This window comes from Chenopodium quinoa, unplaced genomic scaffold (genome assembly GCF_001683475.1).
Source record: "Chenopodium quinoa cultivar QQ74 unplaced genomic scaffold, ASM168347v1, whole genome shotgun sequence".
Classification (NCBI taxonomy): domain Eukaryota; kingdom Viridiplantae; phylum Streptophyta; class Magnoliopsida; order Caryophyllales; family Amaranthaceae; genus Chenopodium; species Chenopodium quinoa.
Genome location: NW_018742410.1, coordinates 1,056,680 through 1,077,333, shown reverse-complemented (window position 1 = coordinate 1,077,333; position 20,654 = coordinate 1,056,680). Strand labels below are relative to the sequence as shown.

Sequence of the window (20,654 nt, the reverse complement as noted above, 5' to 3'; positions counted from 1 at the left end):
TGTAAAATATACTTGGCCTACTGTATTTGATGAATATTTTCTACATGTATATGTTTAAATGCCATCTGATTTCCAAGTAAAATACCAAACAGAAGAAAGCAGAACACAGTGAAGTAATCATGGTTAGTTTTTCGGTAGAATTGAACAAGTCCCAACTAACTAAATCATTGAGTTTAATATCTATCAACCAAAAAATTGAAAATGAGCTGAATAGGCTTAGTACCATAGAATAAGCTTCAACATCAGCCTCAGAAAGCATCAGTATTTGGCGTTTCTGGGCTACTCTGGCCTGGTGGAGCTGTATGGGTGTATTAACCAGGCCTTCAGTCTTCCAATGACTCGACAAACTCTCTTACAATGCTGGCGAGTTGTTAAAGGGGTGCTCGAGTCTACTAAATGTCTCCAGCTCGATAAAGGAGTTCCTGCTGCAGCAAGGAGTAGTCACTAAAATGATTGAAAACTCTCTTACACAGAAGAAAGCATGAAAAATACTTGTTTGAGGAAAGAAGTCATAAGAAAAGCCAGAGATATTCTTCGTCGTTCAATCTACTTTATTCTGATGTGTGCAACCTTTGTGGTTTTGGTTTTGATCCATTTTCAGTAAATGAATGTGTTGCCCTTTGTTTCATTGACCGTTTTAAAGTAACTTCATACGGAGTAACTTCATTTGTGTTGCGCTATGTTCGTCAATGCATCTAATCACCACTCTCTTTGCATTAGAGGTAGTTAATCGTCACGGCATTTGAATTATAAATAGATGAAATTTTTATCTTTCTGATTGTTGCTACTTGCTAGTGCTTGAAGGTATGGCGCATCTTTGTTTTCTTAATAATGGTTTTAATGTAAAGATGGAAATAATTGTTGAAGATTTCTACAAGTATCTTGTTTAGTTGTTTACAAGTTTATCGTTGCTGCACCTGATTTTACGAGGTATTCCTTGCTACAAGTCTTACAGCTAATGTGAGTAGTACCTGAATTAGCTTTACTCTGCTAGATCAGTTTTAATTTATTGATGTCTTTAATTAATTATGAACTAATTAAATAATAATGATTAATTTAACGTAGTTATAAATTAGTGAACGAATTACTTGAATAATTGCGTCTGTGCCGGAACGGTCTCTTCTTCATCACTGATCAATTGAGTATTGCTTCCTTAATAGACTTGTGGAGATTTGTTGTAATTTTGGTGAGTTGGTGGAGTCGTTTCTTCTAGAGGTGGTTGTTGTGGAGGAATATTAGGATTATTGAAAAAACTCAGAAAATTATGGATGATAAACAAGTGATGAAGGATCAAAATTGTTGACATTTTGTGAACGATTGGGATTATTAGGATTCATTTTTACTTTAAAAAAAGGGGAACAAAATAACAAAAATATTTAGGGGATAATACTTTAAAACACTTTGAATTATACGGTTAAGGAATTTAAAGAGTGAAAAATGATTTTTGCATGTAAATTAAAATATGGAAAAATGGGTGTCTACTCTTACTACAACCTTTGTAATTGTACCGTTGAATAAATGTGGCATGGTTACTTTTTTTGTGGGGCCTACACGAAAGGGCCTACATGAAATTAATCAAAAAAAAAAAAACAAATATTGTGCACCAGTGATGATTCTACTGTAGTCTTTTGACTTTTGACTATCACAATTTTTTTATAATGGACGGCTAAGATCATTTGTTTTTTGATTTATTTTTAATTAATAATTTTAATTATAAATGTTTTTTTTTTAATTTTTTTAAAATATATTTTTATCTTCCAGAAATTGTTTTTTATATTATTGAAATTTTGGAAATAAAAAAATTAAAAAAAAAATTTAATTAAAATTACTAATTAAAAATAAATCGAAAAACAAATAATCTCAGCCGTCCATTTTTAAAAAATGTGGTAGTCAAAAGTCATAAGACTACATTAGAATTTTCAACCATTTGTCAAATATCAGTAAGATGAAATGTAAGAATTTTTTCTCCAAGAGAAAAAATTGCCAAATTCTCTAGAATTTTTATGTCTTTTCTTTATCATTGTTTTTTTTTGTTTTTAATAAATTACTGTATACAAAATAGCTGTTTTACACTTAAAAGATAACATTTTTACAGTTAGGATTAAGCTCTTCCAAAAAGTAACACGTGTAAGAAGATCATTGGCTAACATTTAATCTCACTACAATCTTTGCAATTGTACCGTTGAATAAATATTGCATGGTTACTTTTTTAGTAGGGCCCACACGAAATTAATCAAAGAAATAAAAAAAAATAACAAAACCTGCGGACCTACCCCAAATTCTCTAGGATTTTTATAAGAAATTTCATTGGTGGGGTAATATGTTGGGCAAAAAAAAAATTCTGGAGGAGAATTTTTTTTTTTTTTCGCTGTAAGTGCTCACACTTTTCGTTGTCACCTTCCTTTACACTTTTTGTTTATGCTTAGTAATAATATATTTGGGTAACCAAACTACTGTAATTATAAATCTTTAACGAAATTTGAATACGAGTTATGATTTTCATGAAATAGTGCTTTGCCTTTTAGTCTATGAACCCAAAGAGCTAGCTCTCCCTTGTTAGCGTTCAAGCAGATAACTGAAAAGTGATTAACAATCAAATAGCATTGGTAATTTGGTATGTACTATCTGTGTCATTTGTATGTTACAAATAAAATTTTCTTGTATTCAACTCTTTTCAGCAAATTTCTCATTAATAAGTTTTTGCACTGAATAATTTTTATTTTTTATTTTTTAATTTCATATATATAATGTGATTTTAATTATATGGCGATGGTAGAGATGAGCAATCAAGAAGCAGATCCTGTTGTGCAGCTACAAGATGTCTCATTACATGTCGTGGGCATGGAGCCTAAACTATACCAAGCAGCACTGAGCGGCTCTTTTGAAGCGATAAGCTGCATTTCTGGTTGGAAAGAACGGGTAACACCCACCGGAAACAATATCCTCCACATTCACGTGGGGAAACCGGTCCAAAGTAAGCTGGCCAGGAAAGCGGATAGAGTAATCAACATCGAATTCATCAACAAGGCACTCGATGAAGATATGGGTAGCCTAGTAAGGTACTCGCTCCTGTGGAAGGAGAATGACAAGGGCGATACACCTCTGCACTTGGCCGCTAGGTTTGGACATGCGAATGTGGTTAAACTGTTCTTGGACAGGAACTGACAAAGATGCTTAACAAGATGAAGGATACTGCCTTACACGAGGCAGCAAGGGAAGGTCATGCTGAGGTGGTGAAATTGCTAGTGGAGGCAGATCCTAATAGCCCTCATGAGCCTAATGATATGTGTGAGATCCCTCTCTATCTTGCTGTTGAGAGGGAATCTGCTGCCTCAGTGACTGCTATTCTAGATGCTTGTCATCTCTCAGCTTTGGCTCACCGTAAGGGACCTTGTGGCCGAACCCCTCTTCACGCTGCAGCAAATTGGGGAAATCCTGGTAAGTTTCTCCAACTATATATTTTTTCCTTTTTTAATTTTTATGTTATGCCTCCTCCATTTTATATTGTTCTTCCCAAAACTTCTCACTTAGAATTTTTTTGTGAGATAAAAAATTGGTCAAAATGAAAAGATCAATATAAATCGGAGAAACTAACGGTTAATAAAGATTGTTGTTGGTAATAAAATAATAATAATAATAATAATAATAATAATAATAATAATGCGATAATAATAATAATAATAATAATAATAATAATAATAATAATAATAATAATAATAATAATAATAATAATAATAAGCTCTCGCTAACAAGGTCTACTAATCTCCTACAGAGTACAATCTAGGTAATAAGCCAATAATCTTTACTTGACCAAAAACAAGTTTTATTTCAAATATTATTATGTCAAACCTTAAAGGTAAATAAAACTAATATAATCAGGTATTTCACTTGAAATAACAGAGATGGTGCAGAAATTACTGGAAATTGATAGTAGTCTAATCAGGGCTCAAGACGATGATGGGCTAACTCCACTGCATTGTGTGGTTACGGACAAGGGCAAGTCTAAAGCTCTCAAGGTCCTTCTGGATTACGACAGCAATAATAGGAACAATGAATCATCAGCAGTATATATCAAGGACAATAATGGGCGCACAGCACTTCATATTGCGATTATACAGCAGAACTGGGATGCCATGAAGAATCTGATTGCTTTTTGTCCAGACTGCATTGAGATAATGGACAATAAGGGGCAAAATGTTGTACACTATGCTGCCAAATGGACTTGTGTAGCTAAAACTAGAGCTTTCTTGGAGCTAGGACACTTTGAAAATTTAATCAACGAGAAGGATTTACATGGGAACACTCCTCTCCATATCTTGGCCGCGTCCATTCTTAATGCTCCCTACCATTATTGTGTGAACGAAATATCAAGGTTTATAAAAAAAAAAATCTACTCTTGAATCCTAAGGTATTCAACAGGAAAAACCTTACCTTCGGAGACATAATCGCTTCAAATAAAAAGGCCTTGTATCATGAACCGGTATGTTCCACATCCACACACCCTCTTGATTTTATATATGAAAATTTATGCATGCATATGGAGTGTTATTGGACATGAGTATTAGGTTTATCATCAATGGATGTGGGGTCTAATAAATGTTGGTACTCTCTTATTTCTTTTTTGTTCTATACATTTTCTAATTTAGTATGTGTTGATTGCTTTATTAAATTTAGGCTTACCTTGTTCAGCATCTTACCCCTTTTTATTTCACAATAATAGCATTTTTCACACTCATTTATTTATATATTATCCCTTACACTAACACACTATATACATTTTCTCTTTTATTTTATTAAACACCTACTCATATTTTCAATATTTTGCAGATTTTACGATATATAAGCAAGCTTACTCCAAGGGGCAGGCGAATCAACACATTTAAAGATGTTGATATTGATATAGAGAAAGCTATGACAGCTGATATAACAACAAAGGCAGATCGTATAGTAAAAGCAGGTAAATCTGAAATGGTGGTAGCTACGCTAATTGCAACAGTATCTTTCACTTCAGCTTTGGCATTACCAGGTGGATTCAATCAAAACCCTGGTACAAACTTTGGTATGGCTGTGCTTAAAAGTAAAGCATCCTTCAGAGCATTTTTAGTTTCAGACATCATTGCCTTTTCATGCTCTACTTCTGCAATACTCTTGTGCACCTTAATTGCAGATGCTTTATCGACAAGGCGAAATATGCAACGCTTGTTCTGGGCTAGACTACTCACAGTAATTTCATTGGGTGCTATGGGGATAGCACTAATGACGGGTGTGTGCGCCGTGTTATCTCATTCCTCCGCCCTTGTAATTACTATTTGGGTCATCTCTGTGGTTTTCTTCGTCTGCTATATCCCTTTCCTTATCTCAGTTGTTGGTATTGTAGTACGACGTTATATGAAGTGTGTTTTAAGGAGTCGTGAGATGCTGCATGGGTTGCAGGATGCAAATTCTGGTAATTTCCAAGATATTGCAGGAATTATTATGGTGTGCTCGTCTTTGATCACCCGTCATTTATAAGTTTTCTTTGTACAATGTGTTCAAATAAAGCCCTGTTCTTGTAAAATTAGTTTTGACGAGTAAAATTTATTTCTAATGTTAAATGTGCTATAATATGAAATTGATTTAGTTAGTCATCTATTATTATTAACATTATTATTATTATCATTATTATTATTAATATTATTGGTAACTTGATCTTGCTTCATTCTGTTATTGTTATTTCTAATGGTGGCCGACAGATGGGAGATTTACTAAAGAGGAGCGGGATAATTAATTCAACAAATATGGTTTTACAAAAATAACCATGGGATCTCAACATGACCTTATCAAATTGTAAATCACATATGAGACAAATTTTAAGAGACGAGAGGAGTACTTGACTAAATATTGCCGAACACATTTAGAGACAAACAGAAACAAAAATGATTTTATGAAAACCAGACTACACATCCTATCAACAACTTTTTTGGAAAGCTATTAAGTAAGATCGAGAAAATCTTGAGGATGATAAAAGTCAAGGCGTGAGTGACTGGACTAGAAATTCCATGACATATCAGAGTGCTTGTCTAATTGTTTATGGTTGACTAAATATAAGTCTTTCCACTTGCATAAGAATTAATCACCAGTACTTTTTTCAAACTTCAGAGAAGTTGCATCTTCTTAGTGTTTGACCCCTTCAAATTATTGAAACTATACAGTAATATTCATCAATTGATATCAAGTTAGTTAATAACCAAAGTTTCTAATTCCGTATTGTACATTTAAATTTTGTAGCTTATTGGACGCGATAGGGAGCAATAATCTTCAAGCATATCATGTTCAACAGCAGCAGATGGAAGAAAAAAGTATCGAGCTCAAAGGCATGGAGCCTAAGCTATACAATGCAGCACTAAATGGATCAATCGAAGACATAAGTTTAATATCAAATGAATTGGAAGGAACAGGCAACGCCCATGGCCATGGGAATCAACATCCTTTACATTCATATAGGGAAACCGCTCTACAACATTTTGTCCGAGGATACAAGGAAGAAGGTTAGCATTGAGTTCATTGAAGAGGTTCTCAATGATGAACAAGGTACTATATCATCATGTTATTTGCTGCTAAGGAAAGAGAACAACAATGGTGACACGCCACTGCACCTTGATGCTAGGTTCGGTTACTACAAGTAGGGGTGTACATAAATGAACCAGACCTGAACCCGGACCTGAACCGGACCGGATTGGACCGGACCGGACCCGGGCCAGAACCTTCAGGTCTGGTCCCGGTTCTAAAAAAAGGTCTATTCCGGTTTTCGGTCTGGTCCGGGTTTAACCCGGAATTTCCCGGTCCAGACCGAAAACCCGATTTTTAAAAAAAAAAAACAAAAAAATATTTTGGGTATAATCAAACAGTTCATTTCAATTTCAACGTTCATTTTCACTCTCTCTCCTAAAAACCCTAAAATCACTTCTCTCTCACGGCGATTCTCCCTCACCGGTGATCCTTCCTCACCGGCGATCCTTCCTCACCGGCGTTCTTCCTCACCGGCGAATCAAATCTCTCTCTGCGACTCCTCATTCATGGTTAGTGTTTTTTTCTCAATTACATTTACTTGTTGATGTTTGCATGTTGATTTTTTAAATTGTATTACATTTTTTGAGTGCATTTGTATTGGTTTTAGGGTTTCTTTGAATATGTGGGTTTATGATCTTTCAATAGCTTTGATTCTGGGTTTTTGTTTTTTCAATGCCCACCACTTGTTCGATGAAATTGATGAAGAACAACCAACCAAATCACTAAATTCTACCCATGAAAAACAGAACAAGCTACCTATTAGGAGCAAAAGTTACTTGAGTTTAATTTTTCTTGAGTTGGGAATTTGAATATTGAAATTCTGAATGTGACCATGTTATTAAATTCCAATGAGCTAAGATGGTACTATTTGATAGTACTGTTCTATTTATATGCAGTTTTTGCTGTTACTTTTTTTAATTGAATTAATTTAGTCTTTTGGAGTTGTTCATCAATGACATATGTAACATTGCTAGTTCCCCTGTATTATCCTTTTTATCTGCTGCAAATAAAGGTTTATCCTTTTTGGAATCTGGAATTATTAACAGTTTTATATATGATAAAGTATATTGGTTTGTTAGAGTATTGAATTTGGGAAATGTTGGATTTTTGGAATAGTTGTGTTCTTGTTGTCCTGTTTGTAGATTGCTTTTGCTCGATATCATGGTGGTGGGTATCTTTGGATGTTTCTAGGATTGTTTTAGTTCTTTAATTGCTCTAAAACACAAGATCTTAGTTGTTGTTGTACTGTCATCCAGATTAGCATTCTGATGAAATTTGATCATGAAATCACAATGGCAAACTTGGACTGAGATGATAAAAGCTGTTCATTTCAATAAGGTTACTGTCAAATTGTTTACTGCTGTTTCTGTTTCCTGTTTCTGTTTCTGAGATGATAAACTTGGTTCCTGTTTCTGTTTACTGAGATGATAAACTTGGTTCCTGTTTCTGTATTGTTTACTGCTGCTTTTTATATGATAATTGTTGAGCAAACTTAAAAGAGATTAGGGAAGCATTGATTTATATGATAATTGTTGATGAGTTACCTTTTAAACATGTAGAGAAGCCGGGTTTTAAGCACTTAATGCAAGTTGCATGTCCACAATTTACTATTCCCTCTCGTGTGACCATTGCTCGTGATTGTGTAAAGCTCTACTATAGTGAGAAAGAAAGATTGAGAGAAATGTTTAAAGCTTGTCAAAGAATTTCTGTGACCACAGATACTTGGACCTCAATACAACGAATCAATTATATGTGTCTTACGGCTCATTTTATTGATAGTGAGTGGAAATTGCATAAAAAGATAATCAATTTTTGTCCAATATCTAGTCATAAAGGAGACGCTATTGGAAAAGCCGTTGAGGCATGTTTAGAGCATTGGGGTATTGAGGATAAGATTTTTACTGTCACTGTTGATAATTCCTCTTCAAATGATGTTGCTTGTATGCACTTAAGTAGAATGGTTAGAAGAACCGGATGTATTAATGATGGAAAAAATCTTCATGTTAGATGCATGGCTCATATCATTAATCTAATTGTGTGGGATGGAATCAAACAACACGGTGTGTGCATTGATAGAGTTAGAAATGCCGTGAAACATGTGAAGAATTCTCCTGCTAGAATATCTAGGTTCAAAGATCTTGTGCAAAAAGCAAATATAGATTCCAAAGCTTCCTTGTCTTTTGATGTCCCCACTCGTTGGAATTCTACATTCACAATGTTGGACACGGCTTTGAAATTTCAACGTGTTTTTAGTGGGTTATCTCTTCCCGATGGAGAGGATTTGAATGATAATGAAAGACCTCCCGAAGAAGAAGATTGGAAAAAAGTACAGAGATTGACTTTGTTTTTGAAGGGGTTCTATGTTTTGACTAAACGTATCTCTGGCTCTCATTATGTGACAAGTAATAAAGGTTTGAGTGAGATTTCTTCCATGTATAATATGTTGAATAAGTGGGAGAAAAGTGGGGATTTGAACTTTCAAGCTATGGCTATTGCAATGAAACAAAAGTTTGATAAGTATTGGGGGAATGTGAATAAAATGAACAAGCTTATTTATGTTGCTTCTATTCTTGACCCTCATTGCAAGTTCATACTTGTTGAATTGTCACTAATTGATATGCATGGAAAAGAAAAGGGTTCGAAGCTTGCCAATGAGGTGAAGGATTTCACTTACACTTTATTTGATGAATATAGAAACATGTACACTTCTTCTATTTCTCAAAGTAGCCAACAAGGAGATTCAATGCCAATAGATGTTAATGTTGATTTTGATGTTGATGATGATAGTGCCTTTGGTATAGAAGGGGGTGATGATTACATGAAAAACCTTAGAGAAGTGGCGAAAAAATTAGAGGGGACAAGTGGGTATGTGATGAACGAGTTGGATAGGTTTTTACATGAACGTATAGGGCCGGAGGAAGAAGAACTAGATTCATTAACTTGGTGGGGTATTAATGGTCATCGATATCCAGTTCTTAAGTGCATGGCACGCGATATTCTAGCTGTCCCCTTGTCTACAGTGTCTTCTGAATTTGCGTTTAGTACGGGAGGTCGTACTCTAGATCCATTTCGGAGCTCTCTAACTCCTAAGGTAAAATATCTTCTGCTAAGATACATAAATTATCATAAACATGTACTTATGTCATGTACTTACTATAAGCTCAATAAATCAACCTTCTGACTTCAAATATGGACGGTGATGATTGATTTTCTAATTCATTTGGTTGTTCTGACTGATTCATTTTGCCATTTTTTCTGACTTCAAAATTGGTTGTTCTGTTTCTATTAGTTTCTGCTGATATAAGCTTCTGTTTCTATTTGTATTAAGATGGTTCAAGCTCTTATTTGTTCACAAGATTGGTTAAGAGCAAAAGGATTGCCAATTATTGATGTGGAGGAAACTTTGAAAGAGTTAGAGGAAATCGAGAAAGGTAGTTATGTTATTAAGCACTTTTACTTATTTATTTTATTATTACTTATTAATTATCAATACAATCTAATATAATCTATTTTCGTTTTGATTTAGATGTGCAATGTGGCGATGTAGACAATGAAGTCGTATTTGTAGACTCGTTGGTGTGATTCGTTTGAAGCGTGTGATTGAAGGGAGATAAGAAGATCAAGCATACAATCTAATATAATCTAGTTTGGACTTTATGTAACTTGTTAAATATGTTTTATATAACTAAGTTTTGGACTTAAAAAAAAGGGCAATAGTTTGTCCAAAATATGTTTTATAAACAGTTCATGAAACAGGTCCAGAATCAAGTTCAAAGCAGGTCCAAATTCATGTTCAAAACAGGTAAAAAAAAAGTCTTTATAAAGGATAAAAGCAAACCGGTCCAAACAGGTCCAGACCTGGACCGGACCTGATTTTTCAGGTCTGGACCGGACCCGGACCGGCAGGAACAGGTCTAACACAGGTCCACGCATGCCGGTCCAAACCGGTCCGGGTCTGATCCGGTTCAGGTCTGGTCCGGTCCGGATCTGGACCGGTGTTCACCCCTAACTACAAGGCAGTTCAATTGTTCCTTAAACAAGCTAAGGAGGTTAATCAAGCGGAGGTGACGTGAATGCTGCAAAATAGGGTTGTCTCTATAAACTTATAACTTGCCTCAAGAAAGGACATTTTGACAACCACCTTAATGACAAAGATGTAGACAGAAATACACTTCTTCATCTATTCGCCGCATCCGTTCCCAACCTTGGCCATGTTTGTCTTCTAACATTACCGTGTTTCATTAGATCAAACTACCAATTCCTAGACCTTCAAGCTTTCAATAAACAAAACCTTACCATTGGGGATATTTTCGCTTCTAAATTTCACATGCTTCATCCCGGTCGTTCTGTAAGTTCCTTTAATAATATCTCCTACTTTAGGACTAGCTAATTTGTTCCTTTGTTATGTAATTTAATTGTTTGATATATTTTATGTTTTGTTTTTGTGTAGAATATACAACGGCTTAGAAGTCTGATTACTCCGAAAGGAAAGCGAGTCAATGCATATGAAAATGATGTTGATATAGAAAAAGCAAATTCTAACGCAGACTCAAAACTTGTTTCACTAAGAAAAGTAGCTCAAGGTCAGTCCTTGGTAGCGACGTTGATTGCAACGGTATCTTTCGCTGCTGGTTTTACATTACCTGGTGGATTCAATCAAAACCCGGGAGAGAAGATAGGTATGGCGGTGCTTAAGAGTAAGGCCGCCTTCAAAATATTCTTGATTTCAGACGCCTTAGCCTTCACATGCTCCACCCTAGCAATACTCATGTACTTCATTATTCTAGTTACTACAGAAAGTGTTGGGGATTTTCTAATAAACAAGGGTCACAAAGAAATGGAAATGAAATTATTGGACAAATTTTCGAGGCGTGAATGGGATCACTTTCCCAATCGTATAATTTTGACCCTATACTACAACCGGGTATCACAAAAATTACTCAGGAGATACAACGAAGAACAACTACAATAACTTGTAGGATTATTGTAATTCAATGTATAAATGTGTTTGTAATTTTGTGAAAATGAACAACCGATTATAACTTCCTATGCCAAAGTGTTAAGATAGATATTATAATTCATCTCTTAGCTTTTTTCATCCATCGATCATATGAGGAGTTTCTCATATATATAGGATAGTAGCTTAGTATGTCACTGCATTTTTCAAACGTAACAAACATAACAATGCATTAAGTCATGCATTAAACAATGCTTTAAGTTATGCATTGAACAATGTATTAAAACATACATAAAACAACGCATCAAACATCAAATGTTAAGAGATGTATTAAACAATGCATTAATTAATACACTAAGTTATAATACATTAAGTATGTAACTGGCCAACTAAATCAAGAGAAATCAAAACTGAAATCGTAAGTAGTAACGGCTGCAACAATAGTGACGAATCAGCCACTTTCTTCCTTTCTCTTGATTAGTTGTATACTACTACCTTAATCATATGTTGTCTAAGTCATGACACCTTAACCAAACAACTTAAACTTAACCTAACATGAATAATAATCAACTAAATACTCTAAATTCTCCAACAGAAAGTACCTTCATTTTTAGCCTCTCTCACATTGTGCACTTATTTTGAACACTATTTCATTGGTGTTTGGGGTCCAAATAACTTATTTGGGCCCAGTCCATAAATGAAAACTAAAACCAGCCCAAAGGGAAAGGTTCAACCCTCTAGCAAACATGCCAAGTCAGGTAAAGCAAGGCCCAAGTAAATGGCAGCCCATTTACTTACTCAAGTCCACCCCATTCAATTGGAACAAGGTATATAAACTCTCATTCTACCACTTTTACATGGATTCACAAAAATTGCCTCAAGCAACAAACACTCTTGCATAGCTATACTCTCCTTTGAGTTTACTCTCGTACTGACTTCGGCATCGGAGGGGTCTTCCTCGGCGCAACCCCCGAGTCCAGTTTACGTTTGTTGTGCTGTGAAGGAAATCCTCAATTCGGTCATCACTCGAATTGGGCTTCATCTCCACGCATCCGAAAGACCTTCTGCAGGTCAATTGTTTTCTGATAGAAACAATTTGGCGCCGTCTGTGGGGAAACTTACAAAAAGTCAGCCAAAAACTCCAATCCGATCTTAGCCAAACTCAAGATGACTAAGAGCGAAAAGAATTCGAAAAAATCAAGGAAGATGGTTAACGTCACGACGAGGGAGCCCCGATCTCCTTCACCGTCGCCGGAACCATCAGCCTCAATCTCGGAAAACCCAGTTTCTCCGAGGAGAGAGGTGTTGCGTGGGGAGTCTCCACCTCCACGCACCCGTGAACCCAGCCACTCACGAAGATATAGCCGATCTCGGCATGAGAGCCCTCAGCCGAGCAGGCACTCCCGGTCACAACAGAACACGACCCCGCCTACTAGGCCATCAACCGACGAGGTGGCGAGGTTCGTGGCAGTCTGCATGGAATTTATGAACGCTTGGGGAGGGCGAGTCCCCTTCGTGAGCAAAAACCCTCCTCCCCCCCCCCTAATCCGAGGATCTAAAGAGGAAAAGGAGCCCGGAAAGGGAGGATCGGATTCCACACTCGAACAGAGAAAGAAGCCGAAAGCCTAAAATTCCAGCAGGTTCTGGACAGGAGCGGAGAGGAGACTCCGGACATGTTGGAAATTCCAAAGTCAGAAACTCCAGGGACCACCCAGGTTCTCATGAGCCTACCCGCCGAAGCGTTCACGAACGCCTAGGCGGTAGAGAGGGGAGCGTGCACAGTCGCCTCACCTATCCAGAAGGGTCTTACTCCGCTATGTCACGCGAAGGGACACCCCCCACATCCACCTCTCTGAGAGGGAGAAGTGGGGTTCCTTCGGCACGGCAGAAAGGAAAGGCTGTAGTGGTTCCCACCAGTCCCCCATTCCAAAGGTGGATACTTGAGGAACGCGTGCCGACGATAAAAATTCCGGCACACATTACATACGATGGTACTTCGGATCCGAAGGATCACATAGCCTCCTACGAGGGGCATATGTACCTTAACCCCAGGTCCGAAGCTGCCTGGTGCAAATATTTGCCTACAATCCTAAAAGGTGTCGCCCAGTCATGGATCACCAAGGGGTTGAAGGAAGGCTCGATAATAGGTTGGGAGGATCTTTCCAACAAGTTCAAGAGCAAGTTTTCGACGGCTAACCGCCGAGAGAAAACTACTACAGAACTCATGGGTCTGCATCAATCGGAAGACGAGAGTCTCCGAGACTATCTGACTTGCTTCAGCAATGAGTCGTCCAGAATCACAAATCTGGACCAAAGCCTGGCCGTATTTGCCTTACGGAACGGCTTACAAGCTGGAAAATTTCTAGACTTCATGGTTATGCATCCACCGTAGACCTTGGAAGAAGCCCTCGACGCTTCGGATAAGTTCATCCGAGCCGAGGAATGGAACAAGGCCAAGCTGCAATCTCAATCAGGGGTTTCCAAGCCAAAAAATCAGCCAGCCGAAGTTCCTGGGTCGAGAAAAGGGAAGGCCAAGGCCTCAGAACCTCCCTCGACCACAGAGCCGAAGAAGGACAAGGCCCCTTTCACAGGGAGGTTCGAATCTTACACCCCTCTCATCCTACCACGTGCTAAGATCTTTAGCACGACCAAGGATGAGAGAAGGTTCAAAAAGCCGAAGCCTCCTCCTTCATGGCACCAGAAGAAGGGCAAGGATCATTGGTGCGAGTTCCACGAATCTTGTGGGCATCGAACCGAGGATTGCCTTTAGCTGAAGGACCAGATTGAAGAGCTGGTCCAGAAAGGGTACTTGAAAAAGTACGTCGCGGAGCGCCGCGAAGAGAAGAAAGCCGAGAAAGATGCTCGGCAGGAGTTGGACTACCAACGGAAAAAGGATCGACCTCCTGAGGGAGGAAGTAATGACATTCTGACCATTTTCAGGGGTGTCTCTCGGCATACGCTCAAACACCACCTGAGGGGGTTAACCCATCAGATCCATCATGCTGAATTCTCCAAACCATAGTCTCCGGTTCCGAACATGTTGTTCACAGCCAAAGACTGTAGGGGGGTGGTGTACCCCCATGATGATCCACTAGTAATCATGGTGGGCATCGCGAACCATAACGTCTATCGGATACTGGTAAACGGTGGCAGTAGGGCGAACATACTTTTCCGAAAGGCGTTCGACCAACTCAAGCTGGAGAGAAAGCACCTGACCCCGGTCCCCTATCCGGTGACTGGGTTCAATGGCTCTCCTTCATATCCAGATGGGAAAATTCTTCTTCCTGTCAGCCTCGGCCAAGACCGGGCAAGACGGAGCATCATGGCTGAATTCTTGGTCATTGATGCCCCATCAGTCTACAACGTCATCATGGGGAGACCCCTCATCCATGACGCTCAGGGAGTTGTCTCAACGTACCATCAAGCAATGATCTACGTTTCAGACGAAGGACGCTCCGAGAAAATCTTGGGTAGCCAGAAGGAGGCCCGAGAATGTAACACTCTCAAACCCTCTAAAAGTCGCCACAACGACGAAGAGGATGAGGAAGAAAAAAAAGAAAGAAAAGGAGCGAGGTGCCAAAAGGCCAAAAGGCCTAAGTGCCTCGGCTCAGGGGTCCTCCTCCAAAAAAGTAAATGTGGGGACCAAAGAGGCCAGCTTTTTGGATGGGCCGAAAGACACTGAAGAGGGCCATCCGAAGATTGGAGGGTTTACGGATATTGACAGCAGGCCAGCATCTGAAGATTCTGGCTCCAAATCAATGGAGTTAGAAACTGAATCTGTGCAGTTGATCGATGGAAATACTGACAAATGTGTTAGCATCGAACGGGGACTTGATCCAGATCTCCATACTAATCGATCCAGCTTCTTTGGGATAACAGAGATGTGTTCGCCTTCTCGACAGCTGACATGCTAGGGATTGATTTGAACTTCATCTCGCACAAGCTTAACGTTGACCCCACATGTCGACATGTTAAGCAGAAAAAGCGGAACTACTCTACTCAGAAGAACCAAGATATCGCCGTCGAAGTCAAAAAGCTTCTAGACGCAGGATTCATTGAGCCCTGTCAATATCCTGAATGGCTGGCGAATGTGGTGATGGTTCGGAAGGCTAATGGCACCTAGAGGATGTGCGTGGACTTCACGGACCTGAATAGGGCATGTCCGAAGGACTTCTATCCCTTGCCAAGAATCGACCAATTAGTCGATTCGACAATTGGCCATGCTCTACTCAGTTTCATGGACGCATTATTGGGGTACCATTAGATTTCCATGCACCCCGATGACAGAGCAAAAAGGCATTCGTTACAAGCGTCGGGGTGTATAGTTACAAAATGATGTCCTTCGGCTTGAATAACGCCGGAGCGACATATCAGAGGCTGGTGGATCAGGTGTTTGCTGAGTAGAAAGGCCGCAACATGGAAGTCTATGTTGACGATTCCATCATCAAAAGCAAAGAGGCGAAAGACCATGTCTCGGACCTAGCCGAAACATTCACCACTCTGAGAAAACACAAAATGAAGTTTAATCCGAAGAAATGTGTCTTCGGCGTGAGATCAGGAAAGTTTCTGGGTTTCATGGTCAGCAAGAGGGGTATTGATGCCAATCCTGCCAAAGTTCAGGCAGCTCTCGATCTTCCCGAGCCGAAGACAAAAAGGGACATCCAACGCCTTACAGGGAGAATGGCCGCTCTATCTAGGTTCATCTCAAATGCCTCGGACAAAGGGTTACCCTTCTTCAAGGCGCTAAAACAGCCAAAATCCAAGGAGCTCATTTGGGAGGAAGAGCAGAAAATAGCATTTTAGCACCTGCGAGAGCACTTAGCTAACCTTCTGACGCTGGCTAGACCAGCCGAAGAGAAACCTTGTACTTATACGTAGCAGTCAGCCCTGCTACGGTAAGCGCAGTTCTGCTGAAAGAAGAAGAGAAAGTTCAGCAGCCGATTTACTTCGTCGGTCACACTCTGACGGATGCCGAAACTCGCTACCCTCTGTTAGAAAAAGTGGCATATGTTGTGGTGGTAGCAGCTCGGAAGTTGAGGCCCTATTTCGAATCCCATCAGATAGTGGTCTTAAGCAGGCTAACTAAGTGGGCTTTCAAGCTTACTGAGTTCAGTATAACCTACCAGCCGAGGGCAGCTATAAAGGCCCAAGCTTTAGCAGATTTCCTAGCCGAGTGTTCCTATCAGGAAACACTTGACGATGGAAGAAGACTTGGACAATATACACGGATGGTTCGGCAACTGTGAATGGTTCGGGGGCAGGGGTAGTGATAACTGATAACCTCTCCCGAAAGCAAGAACTTTGAGTATGCACTAAAATTTTCATTTAAGGCCTCCAACAATGAAGCTGAGTATGAAGCAGCGATTGCTAGCTTAGAACTGTGCATAGCTCTCGAAGCCGAACATGTCTATCTGAAGACAGACTCTCAGCTAGTTACTAATCAGATTCGGGGCGAATATGAGGCGAAAGATCCCTCTATGATTTCTTATCTCGCCAAAATCAAATCAGTCATAGCAAAGCTGAGAACTTTCGAAATTGAGCTGGTCCCAAGGGGGCAAAACGCTCAAGCTGACACACTCTCCAAACTTGCAAGTTCTACCCTCACTGAGTTGAAAAGATCTGTGTACGTAGAGGTGCACCGAAGCAGAAGCATTGACCAAGAGGTTGAGGTCCAATGCGTCGAAGCTGAACCAAGCTGGATGGATCCCATCCTAGCTTACAAGCTTCAAGGAACACTCCTCGAAGACAAGAATTTGGCCGCAAAAATGAAGAGAATTGGCTCAAGGTGCATCGTCTATAACGAAGAGTTGCTGAAAAAATCCTTCTCAGCCCCTCTGCTGAAATGTGTGGGTCCAACGGATACGGACTATATCCTTCGGGAAATCCATCTCGGCATCTGCGGGAACCACATAGGGGAAGGACCCTAGCTCATAAAGCATTACGGGCAAGGTATTACTTGCCAACCATGATCCAAGACGCCAAAGAAATGGTGCAGAAATGTGAAAAATGTCAAAAGTTCGCGCCATTAATCCATCGGCCGTCGAGGGATCTTCATCCAGTCCTAAATCCACTCCCTTTTGCTCAATGGGGGTTGGACATTTTGGGACCATTTCCCGAAGCACCTTATCAGAAGAAGTGGTTGATATTCGGAATCGACTACTTCAGCAAATGGGTTGAAGCCGAAGCAGCTTCAAATATAACTGAACACACTGTCAGAAAGTTCATCTGGCAGAACATCATCACCCGCTTCGGCATTCCGAAGGTGTTCGTCTTTGATCATGGGAGGCAGTTTGACAATCTATCGCTGAGACGATATACAGACCAGTTCGGCATTAAGCTGGCATACTCAGCAGTTTGTCATCCCCAAAGTAACGGTCAGGCTGAGGCCGCGAATAAACAGATACTCAAGGCTCTCAAGAAAAGGGTTGAGGATCAAAAGTCTAAGTGGATAGAGGAACTTCCAGGAACCCTATGGTCACTTAGGACAACCGAAAAAGAGGCTACGGGACATTCACCTTTTGAATTGGTGTATGGATCCGAAGCCGTGTTACCAGTGGAAATTGGTTCAGAAAGCCTTCGAGTGAACCAGGTCTCGGCTGATGAAAATGAACATCTCATGAAAGAGTCCCTTGATTTCTTGGATGAGGTCCGGGATTCGGCAAGGGATAAAATGGCTGCGTACAAGCAGAGAATCAGCAAGTTCTATAACCGAAGAGTCCAGGCAAGGCTCCTCAAAGTTGGAGACCTTGTACTTCAAAATGTTGCAGCTGTTCAGAAAAACCGTATACACGGGAAACTTTCAGCAAACTGGGAAGGGCCATATGAAATTTATGACGAGCTCCAACCCAGGACTTATCGGCTCGGGCAGTTGGATGGAACTGAGCTGAAGAACCACTGGAATGCAGATGTACTTAGAAAATTTCACGTGTAATAGCCCGGAATGGGAGGAACAATCTATGTAAGTGCATCTTTTGGAATTAATAAAAGGCCTTTTCAAGCCGCAGTTTATCCAGAAATACTCTACGCTTTCACTTTTTTTTTTTTTTTTTTATCTTCACGGTTTTTCTTAAAAATTCAAAGATTTACCTTAGTGCCTGGGTCAAACGAAATCAGAACTCCGGAAAAGTTATTTCCAGAATTCTGAGGGGGGCAAGAGGTAATCACCCAGTCAAGCTCCCATCCGAATCTCAATACTTGAAAAATTTTCGAGTAGAACGAACAAGTGATAAACATTTTCAGTCAAATGGTTTGTGAGCCGAAGCTTTGTACTTAGTAAAATTTTGACGAAATTCAAAGGATAAAGCAGTCAAAGATCGAAGCTACACATTCAAACAGAAATAAGTAGTTGAAACTGTAATGCAAGATCGTCATTCAGAGTAAGCAAGAAATGTGCAAAGTTAAAAAGTTACAGAGATTCAAAGTCGGCAGCCGCCCACTAAGCGGAAACACAGCTGCCGAAGGTACACAAAAACAAAAGATAAAGTTTGTACAAAGGCAGGCTGGAGCAAAAGACTAAGGCAAATAAGCTGAAGCGGAGATGATCTAATTAAGCACAGGTTGATCCGCAAGATTCAGAAGACAGTTGCCCGAGTTCCTAAGCTTCAGCATCAGGATGAGCACTTGAAGGACCAGCAGCAGAGGAGGAGGCATTGCCAGCAGCTTCGGCTTCCTTAGCAGCTTCCTTGGCTTCTTTGGCTTCTTCTTCTTCTTGACGAATCAAGAAGTCGATCTCAGCTTGACTAGCCTCGTCAATCTGAGGGTTGTTAGGATCTTGAGACCAGGCCTCGACCAGATCCCAGTTGAGATCAGGAGCCGCATGCAGAGCCAGGCGCTGAGCTGACTTCCAGCCATTCTCAAACCCTTCAGCGTATTGCGCTTCAATATAAATGTGGGTCCGAGTATACTCTCTGGCAGCCTCCAGCTCAGTCTTTTGAGCCTCAAGCTCATCCTTCAGCTTCTGCTGAACCGCGAGCAGATCATTCTTCCGGGTCTCAGCCTCATTCCGGACCTGGCTGAGCCGGCTATCATAGTCAGCAATTAGAAGTCGCCGAGACTCAGCCTCTTCCTTCACCTTCGCCTCAACACGGGCCTTGAACTCAGCAATGCTCTCGGCTCCGTACTCGGTTAGTAAAGCTTGGCCTTCTTCCACCCAAGGGAAGATGGTTTGTTCCAAGCCCTGGCAAAAGAGGAGAAAGTTGGCGCTCATGTCATTCATGTTGCACCTTAGTCCTGAAGCTTCATCCTCAGCTTTAGCTTGCTTCAGTTCGGCAAGCTAAGCCCTAGCTTCAGCCTCTTCGAGCTTCTCTGACTTAGTCCGGACCTCGTCATACATTTCCATAGATAGGAAATGGTTGTGCATAGCCTGCGGACATTGAAAAGAAGTCAGTTGAAGTCCAACACTTAGAATTTTTTTTTTTTTAAAAAAAAAAAAAAAAAAAGAAGTGAAGTGTTCGAAAAGTACCTGCATCAACATTCTCTGGTTCTCTTGGAAAGGGCTGCTCCAGCTGCAGCGCCCAACGTCCAGGCCCTTGCCCTCTCCAGAGCTGACAGATTGCCCATATGGCCGAAGTAGGAGAGGGCCGAATTATGCCTGTCTTCAAAAACAGCGCGAGCGTGCACTGGGACAGGTACAAGAGGCGCTGAGCCGAAGCCCATTTCAGCAGACTGGAAGGTCCGAAAAGAGCCAGCCGCAGAAGAGGACGGCACGCCGCCTCTGTATCAGCTACCTGAACCTCGTCCTCGACAACAATAGGTTCAGGACCTCCCATCCGAGAGTCCAACACGTCAACTTTGTGCCGAACCTTAGCAAAAAATGGTTCGGCGACGTGCCCTGGAGAGATAGGAGGAGTCTTCTGTCGGGCCACCTCGGCCTGCACCTCCCGAGAGGGGGAGGTGACTTCAATTACTTCCTCTTCCTGGACCTCCTCCAGCCGAGGTCTTTTAGCAGGAAGGACCGGCGCTTTGAACTGGCCGGGTCGAACAAGAAGAGCCCTTCTTCCACCAGCCATTTCTTCGGATTTGGGTTTGGAAGGGGGAACTTCTTCTTTCTCTAACCTCTTCTCCTTCGGACTGCAGAAGAAAAGAAAGAGGGGGCAAGAAGAGACAAGAGGTGCGTAAGCAATAAAAAAAAAAACAACAACAACAACAG

At 40.4% G+C, this 20,654-nt stretch overlaps 1 protein-coding gene and 1 pseudogene across 1 annotated transcript; both read left to right on the top strand.

The window, feature by feature from the left end:
• The first annotated feature begins 1,930 nt into the window (after positions 1-1,930).
• LOC110705773 lies at positions 1,931-5,619 on the top strand (annotated as a pseudogene).
• On the top strand, positions 4,860-5,619 carry LOC110705779 (protein ACCELERATED CELL DEATH 6-like). The gene has a single exon (XM_021883715.1). The coding sequence runs from the start codon at positions 4,912-4,914 to the stop codon at positions 5,509-5,511; it is 600 nt and encodes a 199-aa protein (XP_021739407.1). The 5' UTR covers positions 4,860-4,911; the 3' UTR covers positions 5,512-5,619.
• Positions 5,620-20,654: the final 15,035 nt, after the last annotated feature.

Bases quoted from the DNA above. Each gene is read 5' to 3' on its own strand.
- LOC110705779 (XM_021883715.1), top strand. From the start codon at position 4,912: ATGACAGCTGATATAACAACAAAGGCAGATCGTATAGTAAAAGCAGGT.